This window comes from Rhincodon typus, chromosome 10 (genome assembly GCF_021869965.1).
Source record: "Rhincodon typus isolate 14 chromosome 10, sRhiTyp1.1, whole genome shotgun sequence".
Taxonomy (NCBI): domain Eukaryota; kingdom Metazoa; phylum Chordata; class Chondrichthyes; order Orectolobiformes; family Rhincodontidae; genus Rhincodon; species Rhincodon typus.
In genome coordinates this window covers 26,412,503-26,435,731 of record NC_063341.1, presented here as the reverse complement: position 1 = coordinate 26,435,731, position 23,229 = coordinate 26,412,503, and the positions used below count along the sequence as shown (strand labels likewise).

The following is a 23,229-nucleotide window of genomic DNA, read 5'->3' as shown; positions in this document are numbered from 1 at the left end:
TACATCAATCAATAAAAATTGTGCGACAGCTTAGTAAGGCCATAAGAGAAGCGAACTAAGCACTAGGGAATTCAGAAGAAACGCCTTTACTCAAAGAATGTTAAGAATATGGAACTCACTATCATGGGAGCTCACTATCATTGACATGGATAGTACAAATGCATTTAAGGGTTAGCTGGATAATTGTTTAAATGAGAATGGAATATTTGGCTCTGATGGTAGATTTAAATGGGGGAGATGAGAAATGGCTTATGTGGAAGATAAACACCAGCATGGACTCATTTGGCTGAATGGTCTGTTTCTGTGCTGTATATCCTGTATAAAGAATTTCAAAAATGGTTCAAACTATAAAACCACTAACTTTTCCATTACCTTTAAACTGTTATGTGCCTCAAAAGAAGTGAAAAATTTCTTTCTGTCTTATATGAAACAGAAATTGATGTGAATTATGAATCCGTCACTCTCTTTGCCCTGAGATGAAGATTTAATTAAGTTCCATAGTCCCACTGTATCAGGATAGCCAGATGACCCATCTCCAGGCTGACATCTCTGTTATTTCAGATGCTTGGTGATTCATAACACTCGCATAGGTTTTCCAGTTGTGTTACTGGTGAAATTGTCATGTTTTCCAACATTGTAATCGTGAAACAGCTAGTAATTTTCGATTTGCACAGTGAACTGCATAAGTGCAGATGTTGCTATCGCTGATTCTATGCTTCTCTACAGTATGTGCTATTGAGAATGCTGAAGATAAATACCTTAAGATTCACTTGAATAGATGTAAATTTCCTCAGTGTCATTGTAAAAACATTAAGCCTTGTTGTTTGAGGTATCACTGGCTTTATTAAACAGTAGTTCATAACTACTGATGAGAAATCTTGTTAGTCTGAAAATTTAATTTTATGCATGTTGAATGTAAAATTTCATCTTTTTGATTTTTAAAAGTTGACAGATTTTTACTTTGTTTTTGTAATAGCTTTATGATAATACAGTTTTTACCTTAAGCCAATGGGTATATCCAGGTCTTTACTTTGCTCTGTAAACAGATTAAGCAGTGAAAATTAATCAGTGTTCTACTTAATGCTTTGCTGTCTGTGAGAATTATTAAATGTAATTATTCCACTTTGCTTGATGAAATAAGAGTGAGCCATTTAGCCCTTTTGAGACTGTCCCATCATTCTCTTAGTTTATGGGTTGATCTGAGCTTCAACTTCTTCTCCCTTAACACCCTCAGCTAACAGATTGTATTGATCCTGTATGTTCACTGTATTCAATCTTTTCACTCTATTCATTGTGGAGAAATTGCTTCTTAATGTTACTCCTGGATGGCTTGGCTGTAATGTTAAGATAATACTCCTTTTTTACCCCTGACAAACCTTGGCCTCTGGATTATGATTCCAATGGCATTGCCACTATTCTACAGTTTCCCCATCTCCTGAGAAATCCTGCAATCTACCTTCAAATGAACAGAACCTACAATTAGTTCATCAGTCCTGGTATGAAACTGATGAGTTTGTGTTTAGCTAATGCAGGAGCAGAGCCACAGCAGCTCTCTCATCCTGGTGACCAGGACTGGGACCACAATAAATCCTCAAATTCTAAGTCCCAGAGTCCAAGACCACTCCACTGTGGGCCTCTCAGACTGGGGAAAGGAGATGAGAGAGGGAGAGATGACAGCAGTGGGATGGAGGTCATAATGGAGAGGCTGAGGGAAAGCCGTGCCCTCCGAGGCAAATATTGAGGATTGTGCCTGATGTGAAAAGAGGGCCATAAGTGAAGCATCTCCATCCCTTCTCACCCGGGACCCAGTCAGCATGTCCTGCTGAAATTCGCCAGCCATTGTACTCCTCCTGCTAGTCCAGTAACTGAGGCTGTGAGCAGGCTCAGCATCAGCATTCATCTCCAGGTGGCCAAACAATGTATTCCAGGAGATTGGAGTGCAGCTGCCCGCTTGGATGCAAGTATACATACTGTGCATGTGTGCAGAGATGTCATCATGCACTTTGTTATCAGACTGAAAGAGGTTACAGCAGAAATAGACCATTCAGTCCATCAAGTCTGGCCCATCTTTCAATTGGATTATGGTTGATCAGAGGCAGAGAGACCAGAGTAAGTGGGGGAGAGCTGTCCTGTCCTCTCTGATTGTTTGATCAGTGACACCATTAATGCAGACCATTGACAGTGAGTGTGTGAGGCCTCCACCATCACTGATTTTCCTGCAGTGTCAATAATCCAGTTCCGATGGAAAAGATATAAGATTTTGTTTCTCAGACACAAAATTTTGATGTAGTCACATGGAGTCTCAACACCAGCCTGCTTTTAATGGGAAGATTGCCACCAAGAAACCCCATATGTCAGCCATCTTGGTGTAAAAGGTGACAGTCTGAAACCAGCTGGCTGTGGTAGAGTGCCCATTTGGTGGATACAGCTTGAATGTTAAGATTATGTCTCCTCCTCGATTTTGCCCAACATAAGAACTAGTTTCATATTCACAAACCTCACAGCCTGTTCTTTTCTGGGAAGTCACTTGCCCACTGAAACCTCCTGGAATGTGTCCAGTTAGTAACCCCAGTTTGTTGGAAACAGTTAAGGTCCTCAAGTGGAGCAAGAGTACAGGCCACTACAGGCCTTTTCCACCCCATGTATAACAGTGGTCAGGAGCGTGGTGGGAAGACCATGTGGATAATTTGATGGCTTTGCGTGGGTTTCCTCTCGGTGCTCCAGTTTCCTCTGGGTGCTCCAGTTTCCTCCCACAGTCCAAAGATGTGCAGGGTAGGTGGATTGGCCAAGCTAAATTGCCTGTAGTGTCCAGGGATGTGTAGATTAGGTGGGTTATAGGGGGATGGGTCTGGCTAGGATGCTCTGAGGGTCGGTGTGGACTTGTTGGGCCAACGGGCCTGTTTCCACACTGTAGGGATTCTATGATTCTATGATTCTTCTATCCTGACCTGCAGACCCAGCAATTAGGGATTGTGAAATGCTGCCCCTAGAGCATTCAATTTCCTTGTGATTTCCCTTGAAGTAATATTGCCCTAGTCCAAATCAATCTTGATACAGCATGGTGGGACGATCTAAGAACTGAATAAAACCGCAACCTGACCTTCTACAGTAAGTATTACAAATCAATCTTCTGTATTAGGGCTGAAGACAATTTAAACCTACTCAACACTCCCTGAAGAATACATTTCAAATTGACCCAGTAAGACCCAGCAGTGGCAGTGCTGGCTGTAATACCAGACAAATAGAAAGCATTCAGCCTGTCAAATCTACACTGACTGGAAACTCTCACGCACCATACTGCAGATGCTGGCAATCTGAAATAAAAAGAGAAAATGCTAAAAATATTCAATAGGTCAGGCATCAGAGAAAAACAACCTGCAGAATATAATCTGGCATGTTCTGTACTTATTTTTATTGTAGCGTTGCATGCCTGTCTGACTTGAGAAAGATTTCATCCTCTTTCTACTTGACAACATTATTGATATAAAGCAGATACCTTCACCATGTGCTAATTCCAGGATGAAGAAACCACTGATGATGCAGTGACTAGTATATGTCAATGCTTATAAGCTACGGTAAAAGCACAAATTGACATCAGGAAGGATGTTCGATGTTTTATATACTGATTACCAAGCTATGCCAATTAATAATTAGTGGCTTTCCACTAGGGCTTGCTGTCTTGTAACTGCTGTTTGAATTGTAATAATGTGTAGACTGGAAAAAGCACTTAGTTAAAATGTTTGTGTTACGTGCTCAAACACACACATTTACTTTACAGATAATTTATGCTGAAAAAGAGAGCATGAGATATTGAGCTGCCATTTTTCCATGGTCATTGAAAAATACAAATTGTGTGAAGATTAAATATTATAACATAGAATTAGGAGCAGGAGTAGGCCATTTGACCCCTCGAGCCTTCTCCGCTGTTCAATATGATCATAGCTGGCCATTGAGCTCAATACCCTGATCCCACACTCCTATATCCCTTGATCCCTTTAGCCACAAGAGCAATATCTACCTCCTTCTTGAAAACACATAATGTTCTGGCCTCAACCACTTTCTGTGGCAGTGAATTCCACGGACTCACCACTTTCTGGGTGAAGAAATTTCTCCTTATCTCAGTCTAAAAGGTTTACCCCTTTAACCTTAAACAATGACCCCGGTTCCGGACTCCCTCAGCATTGAGAACGTCCTTCCTGCATCTAATCTATCTAGTCATAAGGTGATAGAGATGTACAGCACAAAAACAGACACTTTGGTCAGCTCATCCATGCCAAACAGATATTCTAAGTTAATCTAGTTCCATTTGCCAGCATTTTGCCCATACCCCTCTAAATCCTTCCTATTCATATACCAATCCAGATGCCTTTCAAATGTTGTAATTTGTACCAGCCTCCACCACTTCCTCTGGCAGCTCATTCCATACACACATCACCCTCTGCATGTAAAAACTGCCCTTTACATCCCTTTTAAATCTTTCCCCTCCCACCTTGCTCTCTAGTTTTGGACTCCCTACCCTGGGGAAAAGGCCTTGGCTATTCGTCCTAATCTTACAGGTTTCTATGAAATCCCCTCTCATTCTTCTGAACCCCAATGAAGATGAAGATTAAATAATCAAATTGTTTTTTCTGTTGACAACCAGAGCATAAATTTTGGGCTGCAGTGTTTTTGTTTCATTCCTGGCAGCTTACCAACAAGAAAATATTCCTAACTAATGCCAAATTGACAACAACTAACATTATTTGTGAGTTTTTATCTATTTAGCTATTTGTAACCAAACCTGATTTATGACAAAGTGGTATTTTTTTTACAATAAGACATTGATAGTGAAATTCCACTAGAATATTCTCCTTGCTGGAACAGTGTTGCAGAATTTGTCATAAGGCTCAGTAAGAAGCCTGTTAAATTAATTTTAGGTCCTTCTGATAAAGTTACAGGTCTTAACTTTAATCAAATTTTGCAGGTCTTCTGTGAGTACAAAAACACACCCAAGGCAGCATGAAGGCTCAGAGATTTGCACTGCTGCCTCATACTACCAAGGACCTGGGTTCGATTCCACCCTCGGGCGACTGTCTATGTGGAGTTTGCACATTCTCCCCGTGTCTGCGTGGGTTTCCCTTGGGTGCTCCGGTTACCTCCCACAGTCCAAAGATATGCAGGGTAGGTGGATTGGCCATGCTAAATTATCCCACAGTGTCCAGGGATGTTTAGATTAGGTGAGTTAGACATGGAAAATGCAGGGATAGGGGAAATGGGTCTGGGTGGGAAGCTTTTTGGAGGGATGGTGTGGACTTGTTGGGCCAAATGGCCTGTTTCCACACTGTAGGGATTCTATGATATATGATAAAACCTAATGGTTTAAAAGTGGCTTCCCTTACCAGTGCTGAGTCCTGCAAGTGACATCCATTGGAATGTAAGTCACTGAGGAAAGTATATTCAGGGAAAGGCATACTGCAGTCTGGGGAAAATTACCTTTCAAAGGGAGCTGTCCTCAGATTGGCCAGAGGTCCACTGTCTTAAAGAGACCATGCTTTTCAGGTAGCGAAAGGTCAACTCTTGTAATACCAGGCACAACTTTGGCAAAAGGTCAAAGGAAATCAGGATGACTCCTGTAATGCTGTAGCCACTGGCTTTTGACCACTACAAGGCTGAGGGTAATGAGCAAGGATGTGGAGGCAGTGCAACAGGATTGCTAGCAGCAGGTGTAGGAGGCTGCACCCCATCAACCAGACAGGCTGTCTGAGAGAGCAAGGCAGTCGTGACAGCCCAGAGTCTTCTGAAAAACACAAATCTACAAAAGTCTGCCCAGTGGGCAGCTGCCAGAGGTAACTCCGCCTCTCTCATGAGACAGCCACTGATCTATGTGCTCTAATAAAGGTCACTCTTCAACCAAGGGGTGAATGTGGCAACACCATACCAGTGGTGCTCGAAGTTGCAACCATACTAAGTGTTTATGCGAGATATACCTTCTGGGACTTGTATGGCAGTCTCTCACTGCTCCATCAAAGAGGTCACCAATACTCCATTCCAGAGACTGATGCCTTTAATAAATGTAGGGCATGCAAGGAAAGACATGGGCTTCATTGCCATTGCAGGGGTCCCTAGAGTGTTAGATTGCACAGATGTAGTTATTGAGGTACCCTCTTTCTAGCCCAATACACTTACCAAGTGTACAGACCTCTACTCGCTCAATGTCCAGAGAGCCTGTGACCATTGCAAACAGACACAAAGAACTCTCAGATAGATGCAAAGCAATGAGTTGATGCCAGTCCCAATGTCCTTAACTCAGCAGGTTGTAGGGCTGTTGAAAATGTGTTTGCATTGTCTGGATAGATCAGAGGGAAGTCCTTAATTCAACTCTGAAAAGGTCTCATACATCACTGCAATGTGCTGCATGTCACATAATCCTGCCCTGCAGAGGTTGAATACCTAAACTGTGAGGAGGAAGATGTGACTGCACCTTCATCAGGTGAAAATACGGGGAGAATGAGAGTTGCTGTGGAACAAGAACACCCACAATTGATGCCTGAATTTAAGGCTGAGATTGAGATCTGTGATATAATTAGAAGGGTAATAATTACTTGGTTCAAATCTTGTCAATTTGTGAGTATGCAATGCAAATGTATTAGCTGTGACCTCTCCAGTCTTTGGAAGGCATGTTTCAGGTAATACTCATTTCTGTGCAGAAGTGTGTCAATTTATTTGGAAAATAAAATCTTTTGTTTCTAGCTCATGCTAATTGTTTTCTTGTGACAATTTAAACATTATGGTATATAGAAAAGGATAGATTTGTTTGCGTTTTGTGGCTCTGCGTTGAATGGAGAGGATGATTATTATTGAGGAAATTAATGGATTCTTCATCAATTCTCCTTTTTTCTAATCCTGCTGCTCTGTGAGTCCAATTAGCCCATTTGCCAACACAAACACGGACAACAATGTTACTGTGTGACTGCGTCCCCAAATCAATGAGCTGGTGAGAATGAAAAAGAGGAGACCCTGAAAACCAAAAAGTAGCCCCCAAAATCAAAAAGTAGCTTTCAGGAATATCTCAAGAAGAACCTTTGAAGAAATAAAATATTTCTGACCCCAACAGTGGAACATGGCTCTCCAGGCTTCTTCCAGTATTCCTTCGTAACCAGCAGATCAGCAGGCCTTTTAGTTATTATGATGAAAATATTTGGATGACCCTGATCTGTCATTGTTCTTTATCTCTCTTCTTATTCAGAAAGAATTTAGTGATGCACTTCACTTACTGCACACAAATGCATTTTCTTGATGAATGCATTTTCCCTTTACGTTCATTCTCATTTCTCACATTTTCTAGTTTTCTCGAGCTTCTGTAAACGTAAAGCTTGCAAGGCAGTGACGTAGTAATAATGTTGCACGTTTAGCAATACTGAGGCCCAAGCTAATGTACTGAGGACATAGATTCGAATTCTGCCACTGCAGCTGGTAACATTTGAATCCAATTTATAAATCTGGAAAATAAAGCTCATCTCAATGCCATAAACATATCTGACTCCCAGTATGGCCTACATTTGACTTCCAGCACATAGTGGCGTGGTTGACTCTTGACTGCCCACTGAGAGAGCCATTCAAGGGCAAATAGGGATGAGCAACAACTATTGATCATGCCAGTGATGCATACATAACACTTGAAAAAAAAACAAAACATTAAAATAATCCATTTAGGTAGAGTTTCTTTATAAAGAGAGGGTGATTGAAGAAGATAACATGATGCCTTTAAGGAGACATTTGATGTGTACACGAGGATGTAGAGAATAGAGAAGATTGAGGACATTCAACATTAGAATCTAAGGAGGTTCAGAAGGATTAAGAATATCAGTTGAGCCAACTGGCCTGTTTCTCAGCCATAGAATCTGTGTGATTATCAAGTTTTCATGATCTTGGCACAAAATGAAGAACACTCATCAGAAACCACAGGCCCAAAGTCCTGATGTCTTGTCCTTTTAAATTAATTTACAGATTATTAAAGGTTGTGGTCCCAGGATGTCCCGAACAGCATTCCTTCAGTAAATGTCTGTATTTAACTCACTGCTCAGCAAGTGCCTTCTGTGGAATGAAATCCCAAAGTACTAATGCTGGAAACAACTCACACACTAGAAATGGCTTTGTTCTCATCTAAAAACAAGGATTACCCTTTTGCCAAATCAATTATTTTCCTCTGAACACTGCATTTATTTCCATGTAATTGCTGTTGAGATTTCAGTGAGCAGCAGAATTGAAAATGTCACACAAACTGTGAGGCTTGGGTTCCTCAGTGGTGTCTGATGCCAATGTTTAACTGGCAGGGAGCTCTTTGACTGTAGACCAAGCAGCAGCTTTAAATACCATTTCAAGCGTATGAGCAGGCATATATATGGTATATGTATACATGTGCTTACATATGCACTCCAATGGACATACTCTGAAGTAATATGCTAGTGTAGTTCTTTGGACCACAGCTACAATGAACCTCTACTCCTCTGTTTCAAGCTCTAGCTCCAGATACCTTCACATTTGGCCAAAATGTAGGTGAGTACCCAAGTATCCCTGCATCAACATGGAGAGAAGCCTGGACCACCATTATTAGTCAACTGGGAATCTGACACATTGCCAACAACAGAAAATTCACAACAGATCTGTAAACACAAGAAAAGAGAAAAAGAGACCACTTGAAGCTTCCAGTGTAAATTCAGTGTCAGGATTTTCTTGAGTTCTGATGAAGGATGTACAAAATAGGGCTAGGCACAAGACCAAGTCATCATTCTCCAGTTCAAAGTTTTGGCCAGTCGACAAGAAGGGAAAGTGCACAGAAAAAAGGTTGGAACACTATTGACATAACTTTGGCCAAAGAATGGTAGTTGCAAAACAACAAAGAAAGCATTGTCTTTGTTTTACATTCGATTGAAGGCTCTTAATGGAGTAACAAGTATTACTTAAAAGAGAGGATAGTGATAGAAAAAACATTTTGGTTTGACTCCAATATTCTTCAATTAAAACTAAATTTATGTTACTAATATTTTTGCTGATAAGCGTAATGAATCACGAATCCCTTGCCCTAAAACAACCCTGTTCTTTCCCTGGACTCTGTGACAAAGCTTGCTGGTGTGAATTAGGTGGCCAGGGATATCTGGGGCAGGGAGGTACACAGCAAACAGTGGGCCATGTATTATAATGGACAAGGATCAGGGATCCTGCCTGTCTCTGTCCTAATACAGTGTTTGGATTGGTGTGTAATGTTGTTTCCCATGTAAGGGACACATATATATGCGGTAAAAACCGTAAGAATTGCGGATGCTGGAAATCAGAAACAAAAACAGAAATTGCTGGAAAAGCTGAGCAGGCCTGGCAGCATCTGCAAAGCAAAATCAGAGTTAACATTTCGGGTCTAGTGATCCTTCCTCAGAACTGATGTCAGTGGGTCCTGTAGCCCCCTCCCTCACAAGCTGAGATACCATACCCCATCCAGTCCAACTATGGTGGCAGCCACTTTCCTTCCCGTTGTGTACTTTTTTGATTTCCAGCACAATGCAAGGTGACAGCAAGCATTTCTCGTACAGTGGCTCCCAGCCTCTGCCTTGACCTGTCAGTGAGATTCTGAACAATCTGTCCCCTTTTTCTGGTTGCCCTTTCCATGAGCCTGTAGACTTTGCACCTCACAGTTCTCCCCCTGCCAGCCCATCTAGATGGACCTTCATCTGCCCACCTTTGTGCCCCAGCCCTTGGCATACGGGATGACCGTGCCATGTATGGGTTATACACTGCTCGTCCCTTGAAGCTAGAATGCTCCTGACCTTATTGCATGACCCCATTCTTGTGAACTCTTTCCCATATCTCGCCCACCCCCCCACTTCCAGATATTGTTGCCCCCTTTCACAGTTATTTCCTGCCTTCCCCCATCCTGCAGCCACCAATCTGGAAGAATCGGTTTCCATGGCAGCAGTCCCTCTTGTCTCCCTGAGCCACCATTCCTGTGAGCGTCTGTGGAGAGACTGAACCTGGCCCATGTCCTTTGGTGACCAACTGGACAGCTCCAGTGCCCTGACTAATGGCTGCATATCTCCCTGACTGTGTTATCTCTACCCTCCAATGTCTGCTATGGAGCCATGAGACTGACTGTGACTGGCATCCAGGACTGCAGAGGCACCAAGCCCGGACTGAGAACCTCACCCCAAGTGGACACCTGACTGTTTTGCCCAACTTCTGGGCTGCTATGGGAGGCTGCCCTGGATGTAGTATACTGGCACTTCCAGACTAATGGGTGCTTCTGTGGACTTTGGTGAGCACTACTCCCCCCAGCTGCCTGCTTGCTGCACAGGCCATATGTTTACTGAGGAAGCTGCTAGTGCACGGTACTAGGGTGGAATTGATGTAGCACAATGCCATACAGCAAGATGTCCCCCCACCCCATCCCAGACTGAGCACTGCTGCCCAGCAAGGCAAGCTGCCTGGCTCTGTGACTGCACTTATTGACATGGCAAGGCAAGACATAGATGATGCAAGATTGTAGGCAGTTGCTAAGTGAACACGCACTCAGAAAGCAAGTGAACAGCTCTGAGATACAGCCTGGTTCAGTCCATGAGCTGGGTACCTGTCCCCGGAGAATACCCTCCATCGTGTTGCATGGCACTATCACTGTGCTAAATGGAACAGACTTCGAACAGATCTAACAAATAAAGACTGGGCATCCATCAGGTGCCGTGGGCCATCAATAGCCGCAGAATTGTACTCCAGCACCCACTCAACCATTTACCATCAAGCCAGGGAGCAGCACCAGGCATTCGTGAAGATGAGGTGTCAACCTGGTGAAGCCACTAAACAGGACTACTTGCATGCCAAACAGCATAAGCAGCAAATGATAGGCAGAGCTAAGCGATCCCGCAACGGATCACATCTAAGCTCTGCAGTCCTGCCAGCAGTCCTGCTATGTCCAGTTGTGAATGATGGTGGACAATTAAACAACTCACTGGAGGAGGAGCCTCAATGATGGAAGAGCGTAGTACACTCCACGTGATATCAAGAAATGGTTGGAGGCACTGGATAATGCAAAGACTATGGGCCTTGACAACATTCCAGCAATAGTACTGAAGACTTGCGCTCCAGAACATGCCACTCCCGTAGCCAAGCTGTTCCAGTATAGCTACAACAATGGCATCCAATGGAAAATTGATCAGGTTTGTCTTGCACATAAAAAGCAGGACAAATCCAACCCATTACCGCACCATCAGTCTCCTCTCAGTCATCAGTGAAGCAAAAGAAGGTGTCATCAAACAGCACTATCAAACAGCACCTGCTCAGCAATAACTTGCTCAGTGACGCCCAGTTTGGGTTCCGCCAGGGCCACTCAGTTCCTGACCTCATTACAGCCTTGGTTCACACATGGACAAAAGAGCTGAATTCCAAAGTTGAGGTGAGAGTGACAGCCCTTGATATCAAGGCTGCATTCAACCAAGCGTGGCATCAAGGAACTCTAGGAGGCAAACTGTCCACTGGTTGGAGACATATCTATCACATAGGAAGATGGTCGTGGTTGTTGGATGTCAGGCATCTCAGCCCAGGACATCTCTGCAGGAGTTCCTCAGTAGTGTCCTAGGCCTAACCAACTTCAGCTGCTTTATCAACAACCTTCCCTCTATCGTATGGGCAGAAGTGGGAACGTTTGCCAATGTTCAGCATCATTTGTGACTCCTCGGATACCGAAGCAGTCCATTTTCAAATGAAACAAGATCTTGGCAATATCCAGGCTTGGGCTGACATGTGGCAAGATACATACACGCCACACAAATGCCAAGCAATGATTATCTCCAATCTAACCACAGGCCTTTGACATTCAATGGTGTTATCATTACTGAATCCTCCACAGTCAACATCCTTGGGGTTCCCATTGACCCAGAAATTCAACTGGACTCTCCGCATAGGCGCAGTGATTACAAGAGCAGGTCAGAGGCTAGGAATAGTTCACCATCTACAAGACACAAGTCAAGAGTGTGATGGAATAGTCCCCCCTTGCCTGGATGAGTGCAGCTTCAATGACACACAGGAACCTTGACTCCATCCAGGTCAAAGCAGCCTGCTTGATTAGTACCACTACCACAAGCATACATACACTGCAGAAATTCAACAAACCATGCTGGACAGCACCTTCCAAACCTACAACTACTTTCGTCTAGAATGACCAGGACAGCAGATACATTGGAACACCACCACCTGCACTTTCCCCTCCAAGCTGCTCACCATTCTGACTTGGAAATATATTGCCGTTCCTTCACTGTCGCTAAGTCAAAATCCTGGAATTCCCTCCCCAAGGACATTCTGAGTCTACCAATAGCACACGGACTGCAGTGGTTCAAGAACGCAGCTCACCAACACCTTCCCAAGACTATCTAGGGATGGGCAATGAATACTGGTCAGCCAGTGACACCTACGAATTAATTTTAAAAATCCTCTGTAAACAGTAATTCACCACTGCCTAGTGAGAAAATCACCTTGCTGGTCTGCAAAAGTAAAACTGCACCAAATTGCTTCTGATGTTGAGATTGGGCTTGCCAGACCTCTTATTCTTTTCTACCACAAAGCTCAGCACAGCCACTATAAGACCCACCATCAGACCACTATAAGCTTTCTCATTTTGTGAATATTCTGCGTTAAGTCAATGAGACTAAGAATATTATGGTTTTTGCAATTCATTAATGAGGGCTCAGTGCTGAGAAACTGAAGGTTGTCATAATCTGAGTGGAAAGAATCAGTGAATACAGAATGTAAGCCAGATGAGATGAGCCTTTGGAGCTTTAGTGGCTAAATAGTTTGTGTAAATCCACCATATGCTAATAAAGCAAAGAAAGGGAATAATAAATCTGCAAATTAATTGTATGGAGTTATGATAAAAGTGCATTACCAAGTTTATTGAAAATATTATTGACTTATTGCTATATAGGAATAGATATAGAAAGAAGCACATTAAAATAAATCACTGAAAAATTGTTCAAGTAAGATGAAGACGTCAAAGTACATTTATTTAATAGAGAATGTTCATGAACTGCTTTCTTAAATTAATTTCCTAGCGTTTATATTCCCAGTGAAAGTGTTTTATGAATTCTTTGTTACAGAGGTGGTTCATTAGTCTCCATGATGTGCAGCAAGATAGCCATTTGAATATAATACAACTGATGACCCAGTAAGTCAACAGATAGAGATAAAAATAGGATATGATTTTCTCCTCCTTAGAGGTGGCGAGGATGATAGTGAGAACGGCAAAAAACTGAGTAGGTTTGCCTCAGAGAAATAACTGCCTCCTTCTCACCTCATTAGCAAATAAATGCCAAGCAAGAAGGTCCATGTGTATCCTTCCTGAGTTGCCACCAATTAAGGTCTTTAAGTGGTCAATTAATGCCAGCATGGCCTCAACTCACCGCTGGTTCAATTTCTTGCCTTTGTGGCAGGCTGGAGAAGCCACTGGTATTGTTTGACATGAGCTGCCGGCTGGTTGGGAGGGGTGTCTCACTTTACCCCACAATAGGGCAGAGATGTCCCTGCCTCGGAACCACGTAATCCTGCAACTTCTCCCTGTGACCTAAACATGTAATACACTGAGAAAGCCACTTAGCTCTTGCCATTTCAGATGCTTAGCTTTGCAGCCTGGGCCTCCAGCAAGAATCTCTAGGACCCAGAAATTGCCAGCTGCTGATTGGCCAGCTCCCTCCAGCAGGGCAGGACCTCAGGCTTAAAGCTCCTGACTGGATGTGAGAAGCTCGCTGGTTAGCACATTAAGTACCTAATTGGTGCTTAACCAATCATGCTTTCTCGATAGTGGGGTTTGGGAATGTAGTGATTGTAATGAGGTCAGCCAGATAGACTCCATAGAATGAGTTCCCTGATTGGGGCTGATAATCTCACTCTGAGAGCTGGCTCTGAGGGAGCTAAATCAGTGTCAAGGACTCTCTACGTATAAAAAAGGGTGACTTGGTGATGGGATACCGGCCTCTGTGGAGATATTTCAGGAGTTAGTTTCTCCTGAAGTCACCTGCCCCATATTTAACGTGCTGAGTACTAACTCTCAGCCACAGTAACAACAGATAGTCAGAAATCTGCTAAGCATGGTTACTATGGGAATTTCCTTGGGAACTACTAAAGTCCTGGGATCTTCCTTGGAGATGTTCTATTTGAGGACACTCTAACAATATTTTTGTTGGAGTTCACTGTGAAAAACTAGAACAATGCACATTTAGGATAAAATTTATGGCGCTGTTCCACAAAACTGGTAGAGCGAGTGAAAGAAATTTCAGGAACGAGTTGGCCTTTCACTGTGGCCATTGAAGAATGTGGCCATCTGCTGAGCATTAAATATTAATCTGAGAGTACAAGCTACACAGTATATAGAAACATGATCAATCAATCCCAATCTCACAGAATGACACTTAGATACGCTCAAATTACTTGCAAAATCCTCATTATTCTTGTTCTCAAGCATTGTGTGTCAGTAGTCCAATCCAGGGCTAACAGGTACATGCTTGTGGTGCTGAAGCCAAATTTAAACAAAGAATCTGCCATCATAAATATCTTTTTTGTTATACTGTAATCCAAGGCGTGGATCCATTTAAAAAGGAGTAGCAGGTACACTACATGCTGATATTCTGTTTCAGTGCTATTATCTCCATAGGGACAGAACTTTTTTTTAAAAGTAAATTTAAGCTTCCAATTAAATGCATCAGCCTTGTAACTAGTCAGAACTACTAATTAACTGTTCTTGACCTCAATTTGTTTTCATTTTGGAATTAAATGTACAGTTTACAGCACAACGGTTGGCAAAACGATAACCACAATGCCTATCTGGGACTTTGGGAGACTCAGAGTCTACTCATTGCAGACTTACAGACTGCTACCATTGTCCCCAAGCATAAATATCTTGCATCTTCTTTTCATCTCACAATTTAAACGTTTTTTTGATCTGTAACAATCAAGTCATTCAGGCTTGCAGTCAGGCATGCTGGCCACTAGTCTTCATCTTACGATTGTTCTCCTTAATGGAGCACACAGTCAATAGTGGAAGGCCAAGTGAACTGGCTATGGCTGCTGCCCTCTCACCACTGTCACCTACTTTGTAGCATTGTAATTTCTGTTCCAAAGTAATAATTGCCTCTTTTGGGAGTGATGGAGGACGTATCTCTTTATAGATATTTGGTAGACATACTTGCAGACTCAACTCACGTATTACAGACTAAAGTAACAAAGCAAAATAAAGAAACACCAGATGACTAGTAGATGCATTTAAAGAACAAATTGTGTGTCAATACCAAGTGTAAGTAAGTGTTAGCATGTATTCTTCAAGGATTCAGTTACTGACACCTTGTCTATGTCTATGTCAGCATGTGAAAAAGATTAGGGCCCAACCAATCAGCACCTTCTCATTCTGTATAAAATGGTGTCTCTTTTTTTCAAGCCTCTTTCTCACATCCTAGGTTTCCATGAGTGTAGGTGAAAAAATTCAGTTTCTAGTTTACTTTTAGCGAGTTCTGCACTACCAAGCATTTGTTTGTAACATTGTCATATACTTAGACTATACCAAGGCATTTTGTGAAACTGAAGGGGTCATGGGACTTTTTCTGAAGTACTGACTGAGGTAAAAAATGAAAGTCACTTAAGTGATGAGTACCAATCTGAAACAAGTGGTTTTGACTATGTAATGGACACATATTGTTCACTAATTACAACATAAATATACAGAAATTAATACATAGTATTCACACAGTCCCAAATGAGGGTGATTTGTCTGTATCTTGGTTCATATAGATGGCAAGACTTTTGGGTTTGTCATTAACTAACAGTCCACAAAAAAAGAAAAGACTACCCTGGATGGCTGTCAAGATTCCTGTGTGATCTGACCTATAAAAGATAAGTGAACATAAAATGACTTTGGGCCATAGCATGAATAGTCAGTATCAGGTTAGCTATCTGTTGTACATCGTTCCCAATTTTTAATTCCATCCACTTCATGGTGGATATCTGGCTGGTCTATCAGTTTTTCCATTGAATAGTGCTCTGCTGAATGTAAGAGGAGGGTTACATTTGACAAAAGGGCTACATGCTACTCAAATTTCACTGTATCTCACCAGTGGGAAATGTGGGAAGATAATGATAGTCAAGCTACACAGAAAGGCTGCTAAATAGAGATGATTTATTCTAAACAAGCCTACAGGATCTGAATTTCCTGCAGAGACCAAAGGATGCTGGGAAATGTGTCAGAACGGGTCATCCTCCAACCCTCGTCCATGACCCGAACTCAATTAGAAGTTTTGGTTGGACAGATGATTTGGGCAGCTGACCAAGCAGGTTCTGGTGCAACTGGCTTCCCAGTTGATTAGAGGGAGGCAGACAATGATAGCATGTGGGGTAAAGAGTATCAACCTTCCGTTTCATTACTTCACTTGTACAAAATAGATGTTTCTCAATTCTTGAAAGAGCCTCTGTTTCTAAATGTATCTGCAAAGGACTGGAACCTTGTTCAAAAATCCATCCTGATTATCCAACCTGTGCACTATAAAACCACCCATAAATTTTGGGATCACTTGCAAAAGGAATGGGACACACTAGCTGACATGTTCTTTCCTTATTCACGTTGATATGCTTCGATTAAATTGCTGACCTTTTGAGGTGTAAAAATGCACTCTAACCTGGAATTAAATCCCCTCTTGCCCATTTTATTGCGGTAAATATTTGTAATCAGTGGACTACTTGAGCTACAATGTTGCAGAGATTATTTTGAAGCATTTCTTTAGCATTTTTTAAACCTCCTGACACCCAGTCACATGTATAGGAAAGCACAACATAATCTCTCACGTGGAATGAAACCAAAGACTTTGCTCTGGGGCTTGGGAAGAATATCATGTCAGTTTTCATATCACTAGCACCATCCCGATCATTGGAAGAACCTGCAGAAAAGCGTTCTGCTCCAGTAATGGAAGTAATGGGTGAAATCAGCTTAGAAGGTGATGAGCTTTTTGATGTAGGATTCCCCACCTTAATTTTCTGCATTTTGTCACCAATTTCTATAAATGTTAACTAAACCCAATTCTCCTTTCTATTCCCAGCATCACTGATTTGATTCAATTTGTAAATGCAGTGTCCAGTGTGTCACTGAGCTGTAGAGATCAGGAGAAGCCCCATACTGGCCTATGCTGAGTTTGAGTGGTCAAGTGCAGTCAGAGATGTTGATCCTGATCACTGGGTAGTAACCTTCTTTGGAACATTATTTACACACAAATGTGGCAAAGGAAGCTTTGACGTTGATCAGATCCACATCCAGGGTGCTCCAGTAAAATAGCTCAGATACCAGATCTGTCCCTTTTGTCTCGTTTCCAAGCTGGGGTAAGCATTAGAGCAGCAGAGAAGCTGGTGGTGTTGTATTAATGTAACTGGGCTAGTAATCCAGAGGTTAAGGCCAGTGCTCTGGGGCCATGCATTCATATAGCAGCTGGTTAAGTTTAAATTCAGTTCATAAAATTACTTACTTACAATTAATAAAATGAAATAAATTTAGAAATCAGTGACTACGATAAATGCTAAATGCTGTAAAAAAAAAAAAAACACCATCCTGTTCACTAATCTTCTTTAGGAAAGGAAACTGCTGTCCATACCTGGTCTAGCTACATGGACTCCAGACCCACAACAACGTGCACGTCCCTTACATGCCCTCTCAAAGCCAATTACAGATGGACAAAACATCCTGGCCTTGCCAGCGATACCCAAACCCCACGAAAAATTACAAGGAAAACACAGTCTAGGTTACATAATGTGCAACTCGTCGTTTCTTCCCTAAGTTTTCCTCTGTCTTAAAGGTTCTAACACATTATGTGGTGCAGTTCAATGAACATTCAAAATCCTCTGAACTAAGTGGTCATTCTTTGCTCGTGAGTCAAATCAATGATTGGAAACAAACTGTTCGACTGCACTGGTTGATGTAAAGAAGTTTTCGCGCTGTGAGCCTTTAATTATTGTTAAGATCTTTTCTCTACTGATCATTCCTGTAATGCAAACAAATAAACACCAGAGGTGTGAACATTGCCACAGCTTGTGCTGTTTGTCTAATAGACCTTTTGCAAGCTGCAATGAACTGGTGCCAAGCAGGCAGGATACTGGCAATTTAATTCATTTGCTTAAACTGTGAAAACTATGCAGGTTAAAAATTGCTAAGAGTCAATGTTGAATACAGTATGACATTTTGGACTGCAACTAATTTATGGCTTGAACTTCACTAGAACCATTACATTTTAAGTTGTACTGGACTATTCATGTTTTTACTTGTTCATGATGTGTGGGTGTAGCTAATTTATTTATTCCTTACCCCTAATTGCTATGTAGAAGATGGTAGTGAGTTGCCTTCCTGAATCTCTGTGGTGGTATTGGTGAAACTCCTCCAAAGTGCTTTTAGGAAGGGAGTTTCAGGAATTTGCTCCTACAGTGATGAACAAACAGAGATATACTTCCAACTCCGAAATGTTTAGTGTGTTAGAGAAGGGAACTTGAGGTAGCAGTTTTCACATGCTCCCTTGTTTTTCTAAGCAGTGAAGGATGTAGGTGCTATGTATCTTTGGGATTGTCTACCTGAGGGGTCTGTGGCTGTTGAGTCCTTGAGTCTATTCAAGACTGGTATCAACAGATTTTTAGACACTCAGGGAGTTGAGGGATATAGAGATAGCGTGGGAAGGTGGAGTTGAGGTAGCTCAGAATAAAATGGCTATATGACCTCCTTTTGCTCTTATTTCGTTATGTTCATATAAAGTTTCCACATAATGATGAATCTACATCAAACCTTTGTAAGAGTACAGCTGGATAATGTCTGAAGTTCTGACTCCACACTATAGCAAGGATGATGAGAAAATAGCGACAGCACAAAACGAATTCACTGGGATACAGCCTGGCATGAGGAAATAGAAAAGAGAAATGAGTTGTGTAGAAAAAAAAATGGAGTTGTTTTCATTTGGATGGAGAACATTAAGAAATAACTCACCAGAGATGTTGAACATTATGAAGAGATTGGATTAAGGTGCTGTGTCGAGTGAAACTGGGAGAATAATTTCGCTCACAGGGTGGGCAGAAAATTGGTGGTTTTGAAGCTACTGTCGATTATTTATCTCACCCACTTCTGTCTTCCAATGACTTCACGTGGCCCATTCTTTATTACAATTACTGTGATAGGCACCTCTTAGTCAGCAGGTGCAGACTTTATGTCCTATAGTCCTTGACTGTGAAAACACTGGCTTTACATTCTGATCTTCTCAGAAAAATTGTTCACGGTAAGTGGGAATTGTTGACTAGGTCAGCATTTTTTGCCCATTTCCATAATTGCCTTGGGTAGGCTAATGCTAAGATGCCTTCTTGAATTACAGCAGTCATTGCTGGTGTAGGCACACCCACATTGCTGTTAGGGAGTTTCAGGATTTTAATCTGGCGACAGTGAAGAAAAGGCGCTATACTCAACTTCCAATTTGTGACAGTCATAGAATCCTTACAGTGTGAAAGCAGGCCATTCGGCTATCAAGTCCACACTGACCCTCCGAAGAGCATCCCACCCAGACCCCCACTACCCCCATACTAGCCCTGTAGCCCTGCATTTCCTAGGGCTAATCCAGCTAACCTACACATCCCTGGGACACTACGGGCAATTTAGCATGACCAATTCACCTAACCTGCACATCTTTGGACTGTGGGAGGAAACAGGAGCACCCGGAGGAAACCCACAGACACAGGGAGAATGTGCAAACTCTACACAGACAGTCCTAATGATGACCTCTCTGCATCATACAGGTTGTGGGAGCCCATAAACAGTTCCTACTGTATGGGACTAGCCACCTTCTGACAAGTAACATGGCATCTCCCTGGAAAGATTTAATCAGCCTGCATGTTCTTCTACTACTTTAAATTTTACTCCAAAAAGTGGCAGTAAAGATGCAAAAATGATGTGACTTGCTTTATAGTCATTCACTGTGATCCTGTTATGACTGAGTTTGGAGGAGTGCACTGTGTCTCACTCTACTGCCATAACTGCATCAGTCACAACATCTATTTAATGTTTTACGCAATTACTGATTTAAGTAGTGGATATGATTGATCGTATTAGGTTCGTAATACAATAGCCCATCAACTAGATTTCTTTAAAGAACAACAAAATTATTGATTTACTATAAAGACAAAACTTATTCAACAAAGACACAAAGCTGATTAATGTACAGTTTGGAATATTGAAGTATGAATGTTTGCCCTTTTTAATAACGCATAGACCAATTAAAGAAAAAACGAGAATCTTTCTCTGCGGATATTATGTTTGGGGGAAAAAAACAAGCCAAGTTCTTGTTAATTTTCAGAGAATAAAATGATTAGATATGAAATATTCCAGACAGCTTTCAGTCTGGCACTGTCGCACAATTAAGTAGTTGTCACTGGACACAGTTGGGTAGTTATTAGACACATGCAAGTTGACCGTGGGATTTCTTCAGACACAGTTCATTGTTTAAACAAAAGCTTCTAGAAGCCTTCCAGAAAGAATAGCTGCTTTGGCTTTTCAGCTCTCTCATGAGATCCCTAAAAGGTTTTTAAGAAACATGGAAAACAATTGAGCCAGACATTCTGATCTCTTCACAGGCTACACTTCAACTGAACGCCATACAAAGTCAACATAGCCATAATTCCTGACAGCCATGTACTTAGACGTGTGAATTCCACTAAGTCCAAACAGATGTTTGTGTGTTTGTTAAATGTGTTAAGACATGAGACCTCCAGGAAACAAATTCCTACAATTGGCTTAAGTCACATGACTTCCAATAAGAGTTTTTTTAAAAAAAGTGTCCCATATATCCCTTCAGATGCCTTCCAAAAAAAAAGGCCCAAGTATCTTGTCAGTACTTCTAATGAATGAGGTATCACAATCCTTTAGATGTATGTCCTCAATAAATATTAACACTGGAAATGCCTTCATAACGATCTGCGCTGTAGGATAACCAATGGTGTACGATAACCATGTTGTGCTGTGTACTATAACCGTTGTAGGGTACAATAATAATGCTATCTGTACCAGACTAAAAGAAAATCTGAATTTAATAAAGATATGGCTGGGCTGAAATAAAATGAATACTAAGAATAGAAAACCCTGCTATTTGGATGTGTTTTGCACCTCACATAACAGTTAATTGTAATGAAGTCTTAAGAATATTTTCTTTCAAAAGTAATTCCTCAGTTTATGTATCTTTTTAAATAATTCATTCTCTCCTGTCACTCTTTTCAGGGCCTTGTTTCCAGTCGACACCGCCTCACAATGTGCCAGCTGGCTGTTCAGTCATCTGACTGGATCAGGTAAATGAACTGATTAACCTCTGCTTGACTGTTTCTCTGTCTCCACTTCCCTCACCCTCCTGCCCATAGATTACTTCATGCACATACAGCTTACACTTCTATGAATGTAGCTTGGAATAACAAGAGCTGCATTGTAGAATTATGATATAGTATTTTCAAACTGAAATAGTTGGAACAAAATTGATTGGTTTGCAGTCCATAATAAACTATGAAATTCTGATGAAAATGTAACAATAGGAAACAATAGCGATTGTAGTAATTCATAGACCACATTCAGAAGAAACATTATTATCCAGAGAGTGGGGACACTGTGGTAAAACTCCCTAGCTCTGGGAGCAGCTGACATAAACAGTGTGGATATTTTTAATGGGAGACTTGATAAAACAGAGAGAGAAGAAAATAGCGGATTTATGCTGATAGAACTGGAATTGTTGGATGGAATGATCTGCTTCAATGCTATATGCTCAATGTAATTTTGTGCAAGATTGCTGAGTGTAAATTAAAGTCAATCAATATAACACAGGCCATGATTTTCCCTTCCGTGAGGTGACAGGGAAGGTATCAGTAAGGACAAATCATTGGGTGGCTTGGCACCGGGGAACTACCTTCCCATCACTTCAGAAATGAAATTCTGGTTGGGCAGGCACATAGTCACCCTTCCAGATCCAGTGCCAATGGAAGTCCTTAAGGGGTTAATTAAGGATCACTTTCTCTTTGTGAGTGAATCTTTAGTGTTGCAATTTTGTGAGATACATTGTGACTGGATAATTGGTGGAAGTCATACAGTAAGAAGATTTGAGACAACAAGGTGCAGGGCTGGATGAACACAGCAGGCCAAGCAGCATCATAGGAGCAGAGAGGCTGACGTTTCGGGCCTAGACCCTTCATCAGAAAAGGGGGAGGGGAAGGGGGTTCCGAAATAAATAGGGAGAGAGTGGGAGGCGGATAGAAGAGGGATAGAGGAGAGGATAGGTGGAGAGGAAACAAACAGGTCGAAGAGGCGGGGATGGAGCCAGTAAAGGTGAGTGTAGGTAGGGAGTTAGGAAGGGGATAGGTCAGTCCAGGGAGGACGGACAGGTCAAGGGGGCGGGATGAGGTTGGTCGGTAGGAGATGGAGGTGTGGCTTGAGGTGGGAGGAGGGGATAGGTGGGAGGAAGAACAGGTTAGGGAGGCAGGGACGAGCTGGACTGGTTTTGGGATGCGGTAGGGGGAGGGGAGATTTTGAAACTTGTGAAATCCACACTCCCCTCCAGCTCCACCACACCCGGCACTTTTCCCTGCAACCGCAGGAAGTGCTACACCTGCCCCCATACTTCCTCCCTCACCCCCATCCCAGGCCCCAAGAAGACTTTCCACATCAAGCAGATGTTCACCTGCACTCGGGGACCGCTTTGCAGAACACCTACGCTCGGTTCGCAATAAACAACTGCACCTCCCAGTCGCGAACCATTTCAACTCCCCCTCCCATTCCTCAGACGACATGTCCATCCTGGGCCTCCTGCAGTGCCACAACGATGCCACCCGAAGGTTGCAGGAACAGCAACTCATATTCCGCTTGGGAACCCTGCAGCCCAATGGTATCAATGTGGATTTCACAAGTTTCAAAATCTCCCCTCCCCCTACCGCATCCCAAAACCAGTCCAGCTCGTCCCCGCCTCCCTAACCTGTTCTTCCTCCCACCTATCCCCTCCTCCCACCTCAAGCCGCACCTCCATCTCCTACCGACCAACCTCATCCCGCCCCCTTGACCTGTCCGTCCTCCCTGGACTGACCTATCCCCTTCCTAACTCCCTACCTACACTCACCTTTACTGGCTCCATCCCCGCCTCTTTGACCTGTTTGTTTCCTCTCCACCTATCCTCTCCTCTATCCCTCTTCTATCCT

The 23,229-nt window shown here is 42.4% G+C and overlaps 1 protein-coding gene across 2 annotated transcripts in view; it reads left to right on the top strand.

Annotated features, from left to right (window-relative positions):
- The window catches only part of nmnat2 (nicotinamide nucleotide adenylyltransferase 2), a 215,306-nt gene that overhangs the window by 77,084 nt on the left and 114,993 nt on the right, over positions 1-23,229 (top strand). For both annotated transcript variants that reach the window (XM_020510411.2, XM_048602410.1), the window contains exon 3: positions 21,278-21,345. In XM_020510411.2, coding sequence (XP_020366000.1) covers positions 21,278-21,345 — 68 coding nt within the window. The remainder of the gene's footprint in view (positions 1-21,277; positions 21,346-23,229) is intronic.